This window comes from Oryx dammah, unplaced genomic scaffold (genome assembly GCF_014754425.2).
Source record: "Oryx dammah isolate SB20612 unplaced genomic scaffold, SCBI_Odam_1.1 HiC_scaffold_16, whole genome shotgun sequence".
NCBI classification, from domain to species: domain Eukaryota; kingdom Metazoa; phylum Chordata; class Mammalia; order Artiodactyla; family Bovidae; genus Oryx; species Oryx dammah.
Genome location: NW_024070200.1, coordinates 28,286,594 through 28,296,846, shown reverse-complemented (window position 1 = coordinate 28,296,846; position 10,253 = coordinate 28,286,594). Strand labels below are relative to the sequence as shown.

General features: G+C 40.7%; 1 protein-coding gene and 2 non-coding genes across 3 annotated transcripts; all 3 read right to left on the bottom strand.

The window, feature by feature from the left end:
* Nucleotides 1–503: 503 nt before the first annotated feature.
* On the bottom strand, nucleotides 504–575 carry TRNAR-CCG. The gene has a single exon. It is a non-coding gene; the product is annotated as a tRNA-Arg (tRNA).
* Nucleotides 576–6,374: 5,799 nt separating this feature from the next.
* TRNAW-CCA lies at nucleotides 6,375–6,446 on the bottom strand. The gene has a single exon. It is a non-coding gene; the product is annotated as a tRNA-Trp (tRNA).
* A 1,244-nt stretch (nucleotides 6,447–7,690) lies between these two features.
* Nucleotides 7,691–9,562, bottom strand: LOC120875407 (ribosomal RNA processing protein 36 homolog). The gene has a single exon (XM_040257183.1). It carries the CDS (start codon nucleotides 9,560–9,562, stop codon nucleotides 8,891–8,893), a length of 672 nt encoding a protein of 223 aa, XP_040113117.1. The 3' UTR covers nucleotides 7,691–8,890.
* Between the last annotated feature and the right edge of the window lie 691 nt (nucleotides 9,563–10,253).

Here is a 10,253-nt window from a genome sequence, read left to right as displayed (position 1 = left end):
GCCAGGCCTCCTTGTCCATCACCAACTCCTGGAGTTCACGCAGACTCACGTCCATCGAGTCTGTGATGCCATCCAGCCATCTCATCCTCTGTCATCCCCTTCTCCTCCTGCCCTCAATCTTTCCCAACATCAGGGTCTTTTCCAATGAGTCAACTCTTCACATGAAGTGGCCAAAGTATTGGAGTTTCAGCCTCAGCATCAGTCCTTCCAATCAATACCCAGGACTGGTCTCCTTTAGAATGGACTGGTTGGATCTCCTTGCAGTCCAAGGGACTCTCAAGAGTCTTCTCCAACACCACAGTTCAAAAGCACCAATTCTTCGGCGCTCAGCTTTCTTCACAGCCCAGCTGTCACATCCGTATGAGTGAGTGAGTGAGTGAAGTTGCTCAGTCGTGTCCAACTCTTTGCGACCCCGTGGACTGTAACCTACTAGGCTTCTCCGTCCATGGGATTCTCCAGGCAAGAATACTGGAGTGGGTTGCCATTTCCTTCTCCAGGGGATCTTCCCTACCCAGGGATCAAACCTGGGTCTCCCGCATCGGAGGCAGACGCTTTAACCTCTGAGCCACCAGGGAAGCCCTCACATCCCTATAGTACACACCAAATTCTGAGAAAAGCATTTCTCAGTCTGTTTTCCTTGGAACACTAGTTCCCTGCGGTGCCGGTTGTGTTATATGAAATACTTCATGCTCTCTCCCCTTTGAGTTATATAAGGTATAAAAGGTATATTTGTATGTTAAAGACTGTGGATTTTGCATAAATAAAGGTATTCAACATTATTTAACGAAGTATTTCCCATGTTTGTATGACCACGGAATCACGGACTCACACACAGTTGTAGGGTGGTGGTGGTGGTGGTGGTGGTGGTGGTGAGTTTTAGCTGAAGCAGTGTTCTGTCGTTTGGAAAATGACCTCTCCCAAAGAAATCAAAGCCAAAGCTAAAAGAATGATATTTCAGGACTAGAATTTTAGGCAAATGAAGACAGTAGACATTTTCATAACTCCTAAAATCATATCAGTTAGCAGTCATTTGTCATTATTCAGTATAAAGACCCTGATCAAGCCTTTTGCTATGTCAATAACTATAAAAGAATATGTCCAGTAATTCAGTCCATCTGATTTCCCAGGCCTTGTGAATATCTGCTTCAATGCGGTACTCAGAAAAGCTATAGCAGATTGGGCATATTTTGAGCCACAGGCAAAATATTCTAAGTTCAAGCATTTATTGAATTTTACTTGCCAGTTTTCATGGCATGTGTGATATTTTTAGCTGACTAGTGATAGTCATTCAATCCAAGAGTAGTACACATTTTACATGAGAAATGGATTAGCATAGTGACAAAGACCCTCTGTCTGACCAAACCTTAGTCAGGTTCCCCTGAACTCTCTTCTTATATTGGTCTAGACCTTTGTACTTTCCTGTCTATCTTCATGTCACTCAGTTTATAGCGAAAACCCTGTTTAGTCAGTTTTGTAGGAATCTCCACCCTCAGTATCTGATCAAATTCCTTATTCCCCTGTCTCCCCCCAGGGGGTATCTGATTACCCTGGCCTACTTTCAGCAAGAATCCTATCAAGTCAGTTTAGCCCAAATTCTCCCTTATTCTTGATGTTTCCTCTAAGTAATTTTCCATCTACTGACCCCTGCTTCTTGGATATGAATCCCTACTTTCCCCCATTGTTTTTAGAATTGAGCCCAGTTCTATATTGAGGTCTCTTTTCCCATATCGCAGTGGCTCCTGAATAAAGTCTGTTTCTACTACTATAAGTACTCTCCATCTCTGGTTTTTGCTTAACAATATGCAAGATTGTAATCATTAATTTGCAGCAAAAAGTAAAGGACACTTGCATCAACTTGGAAAGGCCTTATTAAAAGTACTTGAGTATATTAAAAAATTAGACTGACAGCTTTGAGACACAAAGCCCTCTGTTTATCCATAAAACATCTATATGCTTGCCACCAGCAATTCAAAGCTTCCTTTATGAGTGAACCTCTGTCTGCCCCTCCAGGGAGTGAGAAAAGTGTTCAGACTCCAGGCCCATTCAGTTTTTGGCTCCTCTGCTAAGACTGCCAATTAGAGCATTTTGTGATATGGACATCTGTCCACTGGACTGAGACCAGCTCATTTCACAAAGCAGTTGTCAAATGGTACCAACTTTTCTGTGACAACCTGTGTTGGATTCAAACCCATGCCCTTGGAGGTTACCTGCTTCCCGTCCCATCACTAATCCTTCAAATGCCCAGAACTTAGGCACACTAATTTTCAAAGCTAACTAATTATAAAACCAAAGCCATCCTCATTTCCCTAATTCATGGAAATTTTACTGATGCTTGCAGTTGTGTTATAGAAAAATGATCTAAGAAAATTTTTATTCTTGAAAATCTTGGCATTTTGGGGGTTATTTTGAAAGACAGGTATACATTGTTTAACATTGTTTCAGTGAGTGTTTTTTGAGCAATGTGAAAATGCCACCAGTCTCCCCTTTTTTCCTGAATATATCTACTGAATAGCTGAGAAATTCATTTCATCTATCTCCTCACTACAACTATTTTTTTTTAATTTAGTACACTGCAGAATAAGAGAAGCAAAAAGTTTTATAAGGGAAAGGTAATGTTTAAAATAACATTAGTTTGAATATAGTTTAGTTTCTCAACTGTATATAATTACTTTGAAGAGGGAAAGTCATAAGAATAGCTTTATTGTTATATTTTTGCCAGTGGGTGTGTGAAGTGATTTAACTTACAGGTAATGATTATGTAATTGTATTGATACAGGGCATACAGCCTACCGAGCTTAGTGAGTCATCCAAACTGACAAGAGGAGGTATAAAAATTCTGCCTGCTTCTTTTCTGTTTCATATCTCTGTCTTTACAAAGGAGAGAAGTCTTTCTCACAGGTGGGGGAGAGCTATGGTGAGTGAAGCTTCAAAGCGCCAAGATCACAGATATAAATGCATCAAGACAATGTGTCAATCCCTTGTAGTATAATTTCAAAATTAATTGGGTGGTGGCGAAACTGCCCAGCCCAAATGATGATTGTGCCTTTAAGAGATGTAATCCAAATGGCTGTCAAAAGCTACCTACCATTCAGAAATGAAGTTCTAAACTTTGCAGAGCTGAACTAAGAGACAAATTAATCTCACTGAACTATTCTATGTTGTTTGTCCCTGTTTTACCTCTTTAGGACACATTTGTTGCATAAAGCCAGCCATTTATTTGGACAGGAAAAAGCAAAACAAAATATAAAGGTCTAGTGGTAGCACTGTATCCTGAGGTAATTAAAATTTCTGTTTTTTGCAGCCAGTGGCCCCTGTAGCCATAGCTATTAAAAGTACAAAAATTTAGATCTGGAGAATAATCGTGCCAAGGACAATGCTTGACCAAATGTAATTAGTTGAATTTAGATAAATTCTTAATCTGGCTTTCTTTAACTTGAATAGAAAAATCACACACTTCATTGAGCATGAATAGATTTGAAAATGAACATTTGGATTATATGTGAGGATATTTTTCCCAGAATAATAGGCCCAAGATTTTTCGATATGCTAAGTGGAACCTATTTGTTGACCCAAAGACTATATCAGCCTTCTGTTTTTACTCTCTAGTTCTATTTGCTGATTTTTGTTAATGTTTATCATAACAGAAATAGTAGGTAAGAGAAAGCAAGAGAATAACAGATCCATTTAAGTCCTTACTCTTTGTTTTTTCAGTGCTTCTTGTTCTCTTTCTTAGGGATAATTAGAGATAAATGGTATGGTATTATATTTGCTCAGATAGCAATACAAAAATGCCTATTTCCATCATTTTCAGTAATAGACTTTCAAGCTATATTTTCCTCAAACTTGATCCTCATTATTCCAGTAATATTTAAGCTATTAATTTCTCCAGAGAGTGCTTTTTGAAAATGGTAAATTATAAGACAAATCCCAAAATTACATTTTCTTTAATTTACAGTATTGTTCAAGCTCTACTGTTAGCATAAATGAATAGTCTGAGCTGCAGTCTGAAATAAAGCCTTGCACATTAAACAGTTGGCTTGGAAACAGAAACATTAAGAATATGATTGAAATTTTTACAGAAGATGAAATAATAGCATTCACAAAAGCTCATTTATGATAATTCTAACATTTCTGCTAGAGTTATATAAAAGTAACAACATTTACCCCCCCCCAAAAAAAGGTGAAGGGTTTCACTTTCTAACCAATTGCAATGATATCAATTTTGCCCTTAGTGAAAAGTGATTTTCACAGTTATATAGATTTCATTTTTTTCCAAGTTGCAAGTTTACCCTCTTGAAGGAACAAAAACGGCTTTTCAAAACAAAAGTCAATTGAAGCAAAAGTTGTCATGTTTGATGTCTAAAATGCAGTCATATTACAAACAAGCCTACAAGAGCAATAAATACAGTCAAACAGCATGTTACCCTGAAAGACACTGAAGTCTACAAAAGCCTAGAAACATCAGCTCAATTATCTTATTATAAAAATACATTAATTATGCTAATGTGCTGTGGAATCATACAAATTACCCCCAGAATCTAAAGGTATGTTTTAAATCACTTATTTAGGCAATCTCATTTCAACCTAGTAGTTATATCTGTTTGCTTTATTTTTGTTTTTTTCTTTGTTAGAGGTGGGGGTTTGAGAAAGGAAGATAGAATATACTTGTTATAAAATTGTGAAGGAAGGTAGACTTCTTAAAGATATTGATAATCTGATGAACTGCCAACGATAACTATCTGAGGTCAGAGTAAGCATTTGTAATTCTTCACATGAGAAACTTTAAATTCACTGAGACTAAGAAAATCACTTCCTCCATCTAGTGGTAACTGATGGTAATTTCTCCCAAATTCTAAAATACATTTCAGCTGTTTAAAAATGTCATTTTGTTTTTATACCCATGCTTATGTCAGACCATTGTGTTTATGTGGAAAATTAAGCTAAATTTTATTAGTTTTCTGAAAAACTACTACAGCCTGAAAGACTGTAGCATTACTATCTGCAATATTTTACTCTTGAGTCAAAATGCCTAAAGTATAGTCCCTATTTACAATCCAGTCTGGGAGACCTGACATATATGTGTAAGAGGGGGAGGGCTAAAAGAGTTAATTATCAAATGAGTGATAAAGTCAGATACTATAAGAACTCTGAGGAAGATGTGGTTGTTGATGGTTGCCGTTGATTGAAAAAGGTTTCTCATCATGGAATGATGGAGCAAATGGAATTGATATGATCTTTAAAGACAGGATGGGGCTTCCCTGGTGGTGCAGACATTAAAGCATCTGGCTGCAATGTGGGAGACCTGGGTTCGATCCCTGTGTCGGGAAGATCCCCTGGAGAAGGAAATGGCAACCCATCCAGTATTCTTGCCTAGAGAATTCCATGGACGGAGGAGCTTGGTGGGCTACAGTCCACGGGTCGCAAAGAGTCGGACACGACTGAGAGACTTCACTTCACTTCACTTAAAGACATGATAGAATTTACATAACCAGTTAAGGACAAATAGTAAAGGTTTTGGACAGAAAACTGACACATTGAGCTTTGGGAAGATCCTCTGGTATTCCTGTGTAGGATAGTGTGATGTGAGCAGGGAACTTACTATTTATATTTGAGCCCCTGTATTCCCCCAGCAGGATTCCCTGGTGACTCAGCAGTAAAGAATCTACCTACAATGCAGGAGACTCTGGTTGGATCCCTGAGTCAGGAAGATCCATTGGAGAAGGAAATGGCAACCCATTCCAATATTTTTGCCTGAAAAATCCCATGGACAGAGGAGCCTCATGGGCTATAGTCCATGGGGTTGCAAAGAGTCAGACACAACTCAGCAACTAAACAACGACAACAGTTCCCCCAGCACAAGCAATAATACCCAGCTAACACGGTACTTTGTTCCTCACCTCTCTGGACATGTAGTACTTTCTTATGAGATGTTATAAGTCTAGAATTTGCTCTATGACAATTTTGAGTCATATAAGTGATCCCTTCAAAAAATACCCATAAGCATGTCTAAAATTTAGTTTCAGTAATTATATCTTTCTCAACACTAAAATCCATGCTGACCATATTTATATTTAGGATTCAGGCCCTCAAAATGGTAGTAGTAATCATAAAAATTCCCAGTTGTTGAGGATTATATGCCAGGCCCTAAATAAAGATGCATTTTTTCAGTGAGTACTTACTGAGTGCTTGTCATGTGCCAGACAGGCTCTTAGTAATTCTTAGGATAATCTATGAGTTAGTTGTGAAAGTGAAGTCGCTCAGTCGTGTCCAACTCTTTGGGACCCTGTGGACTGTAGCCTACAAGGCTTCTCTGTCCATGGGATTCTCCAGGCAAGAATACTGGAGTGGGTTACCATTTCCTTCTCTAGGGGATCTTCCCAACCCAGGGATTGAACCCGGGTCTCCTGCATTGGAGGCAGATGCTTTAACCTCTGAGCCACCAGGGAAGCCCCTCTAATTGTATAGACGAGAAAACTGAAGATTAAGGGAGTAAGTAGTATTTCCATAATCACCTTGTTGACAGCTAGTACATCTTGAGTTTCAGCCCAGATCTCTTTGATTCAGTAAAATGTGTCAGAGGTGAAAGTTGAAAAGTATTTGGCCAGGATGCAAGATTTCTGAACGCCTGTATCTCATATCTTCTACAGCAATATCTTTCCTTTCCTTTCCCTTCCCTCCATCCAGTCTACCCTAGCTTCATTGCAAGGGATACAGGCACAGAGCCCAAAGTCAGGCAAATGTGCCTTCTTTATTACTATGGAACTTATGTCCAAGAACCTCAGTGTATGAACTAAGCAGGAGTCAGTAGCCAAGTCCCTTTCCATGGCTTGTTGTTGTTTAGTTATTCAGTCATGACCAACTCTTTTGCAACCCCATGGAATGTAGCCCTGCCAGACTCCTCCATCCATGGGATTTCTCAGGCAAGAATACTAGAGTGGATTGTCATCTCCTTCTCCAGGGGATCTTCCTAACCCAGGGATCAAACCCACATCTCCCGCATTGCCGGCAGATTGTTTACTTCTGAGCCACCAGAGGAAACCTTTTCATAGCTTGGTGTTTCTCAAACTCTCGTCCTAAGAAACAGTTTAAAAGATGTTTATTAGAATGCCATATTAAAGTATCCTGTGACCAGAAATATCATGGGATTACTGCATTGTGTATTTTCCTCTTGATGTTCAGGAATGTACATTAAGAGATTACAAACTGGGAAAGTCCCACAGGAAAAAGATTGAGTAAGTCAGCTAAAGACAGTTTTTCTCAAATTGTTTAACCAAGAAGTCTCTTACCATAAAATTACTAATGCACTGCGGAACAATGTCCAATGTCCCAGCTGTCACAATGGCAAGCTTAAGCAAAAAATATGCTAAAATCACCTCCAATCTTCTATTGGAATTAACGTAGCTCCTTCACCATCTACAAAATTGAGTTTCTCTGACCCGAAACATTTTGTCTGCTCACTTTTCCTAAATGCTAGTGGTGTAGCATGGTGCATAAAGAAGATGACTGCAAGCCTCACACTCACAAAATACTACAAAACATAATTAAATTCCAGAATAAATATGACCACTACTTCACCAATTTACAGTGTAAGTATCAATTACTTTTATTTTTTTAAAACCAATTTTGTCCTTTTTGATACATTTTTTCATCCGTCATAGCTCTTCTTTAAACATAAATAAGACATTTTTATTTTTGTATTTTACATTTCCAACATCTCAGACTTTGCTGGTCTGATTCTGTTGCCTGTTGTTCCTAATGACTCGTGCTTATGCGGGTTTTTTTTTTTTCCTTTTGTGCTTGTTTTCACTATAAGCTCATATTCCTTGAAATTTTATCTGAAGGAATTCCTTGAAGCCTGGGTTTAAAGGACAGTCCTCAAGAGAGAAATGCATTTTGGGAATTCCCTGGTGATCCAGGGGCTAAGACTCCACTCTCCCAAGTTCAACCTGACCAGGAAACTAGATTCTGCATATTGCAACTAAGAATCTGCACGCTGAAACAAAGATCCTGTGAACCGCAACTAAGACCCAGCACAACCAAAATAAGTAGGTATTTTTTAAAAAGAGAGGAATGCATTTGCTTCTGCCAGATATACCTGGAGGTACTCCCAACCAGAGACCACTTTAAACTGAATTGTAGCATGAAGATACTCCAGTCCGCAGGCAGTATGAATTCTCCACCCAAACAGTACTGAGAACCAGCTGCACTTACCTATCACCAGGGACACTTTCTGTCCCCACCTCCTACCTCCCCTTGCATCCAAAACCAAAGCTAAGAAGATGAGTTGTGGGATTGGGTCCCTCTTTGAATGACGGTGTCATCTCTTGGGCTGAAGGAGGAAGGGGCTCTGATCTGACTTCCCACTTTGTAGGAGGCTTAGGTTTACTGTCTACCCACCTGTGGCCCCTGAAACAGTAGTTCTAGGCCACCTACAAAAGCAGCAGGATAAAAAGATGAGGGACAAGAGTGTTTATGAACTGGCTCCTGCATGAAGTCACAATCCTGGGAGCCACTCAGACTCTGGCCTTCAACCAGCCTCCAGGTTCTTTTCCTTCTGTATCAGAATCATTAAGACAAGGATGGGAGGAGGACATGAGGACAATGACCCAGATTCAAGCAGACAAAGTATGGCATGGCAGAAGGCTCAGCTGCTCTTCCTTTTCAGCCCTTAGGCAGTCCAAGAGGCTTTGAGTCATCTCTGAGCCAGGTGAGTTCCAAGGCAGCTGTGACCTTACCGTTGAATGGGAAAGAACCAGAACAGGCCAAGCCCAAAGGTGTCCCCACAGATGCACTTCTCACTGGGGCAGCAGCAGAGCTGAGCACGGATCCTTTACTACTCTTTGCTCAAAGGGAGATGTCGTCTGTCCTTGCCTGCATTTTGGCGCCTCTTTCAACTCAAGACGCTCTCTAGCTTCTTGCTTCGTTTCAGCTCCTTAAACTTCTCAGCCAGGACCAACTGGCGCTGTTCAGATTTCTTCAGGAAGTATGGCCGATGGCCCTGCTGAGCCTGAGCCCGCCACTCCTGCTTCAGGGCCAGGCGCAGCTCCTGCTGCCGCTTTCGTTCCTTCTGGGCCATTTCTTGCTGCTCCATTCGCTGAAGCAGGCGCTGTAGTTTCTCATGCTCCTCCCCTGAACGGCGCTTCCTCAGCTGGTTTTTCACCAGCTCTTTATCTCTGGCTTGGATGTCATCTAGGAATTGATATGTTTTACCTAACACCTCAGGATTATACTCCCCTGACAGATCATCAAAGCGGGGGTCCCGGGCTACCTTCTTACTGATGGGGACAACCTGACGCAAAAATGGCACCCGGACCTTGGCTGACATTTCCAGAGGCCTGTGCTTATCTGCAACACACGGTTTTTGGACAGGTGGTCTACAACTCTGCTTCTTAGTGCTGCCTCCTGTTACCAGTTTTTTGTAGGCTTTAGTCCCCACTTGGCTCTGCAATTCCAACAGCTCCTCGAATGACGTGTGAAATGTGTCATTCTGCAGGCTCCCGTCATCCTGAGCCCCGCTGGGAAGCCCTGCAACCGCCCTGCCACGGGAGCTTGCTCTCGGCATCTCAATTACTTTTAAATAGCATTCCCCCAACAAAACCAATGCAATCAAATCAAGAAACACTAAAATCTAGAACCACATGATTCTTAACCAGCTGTAAGCTACAACAAAGAAAACAGAAGAGAGGAAAAGAGAAAAAGCTTCTTGGTTTCATCTTCAATAGGATGCTAGTTAATCCTTGGCACTTGTCTCAAGTCTCCCATCTGTGAAATTAAATGTCCCTTGGGAAAAAGAGCCCATGAGTAGGTTAACTGTGACCCCAGAATTCCATGTCCCGAGGGGAAGGGGGAGCAGATGGAAAGTCCGTCATTTTCACACACTGCTGCACTGCCTCTCTCAGAGAGTACTTGAAACACTTTGATTTTCTTTCAAATTTTAGAAATTAGCTTTGGAGCACCTCCACTCATGAGTCTTTTCTGAAGCCCCATTCTCCACCCACCATCTATCCTGTATATCTCAAACCTCAAATCTTCTCTTTCTACCTGTCTTTGGTCCCTGCATTCCTAGCACCCAAGTCTAAGTTTACAGGGATCTCCCTCTTGGAAACAGCTTTCATGCCTTCCTATGAAAAAACACCCATTTTTTAAAATGAAAAAAAAAAGAAAAGAAAAAACACCCATTTATATCATGCAGTTCACACAGTCCTAATCTCCTATACTTCCCCCTGTGTTTCTTCTCCTCAATGAGATACCAC

What these genes read in the sequence shown, in the direction of transcription:
- LOC120875407 (XM_040257183.1), bottom strand. Translation starts at nt 9,562, where the DNA reads ATGCCGAGAGCAAGCTCCCGTGGCAGGGCGGTTGCAGGGCTTCCCAGC.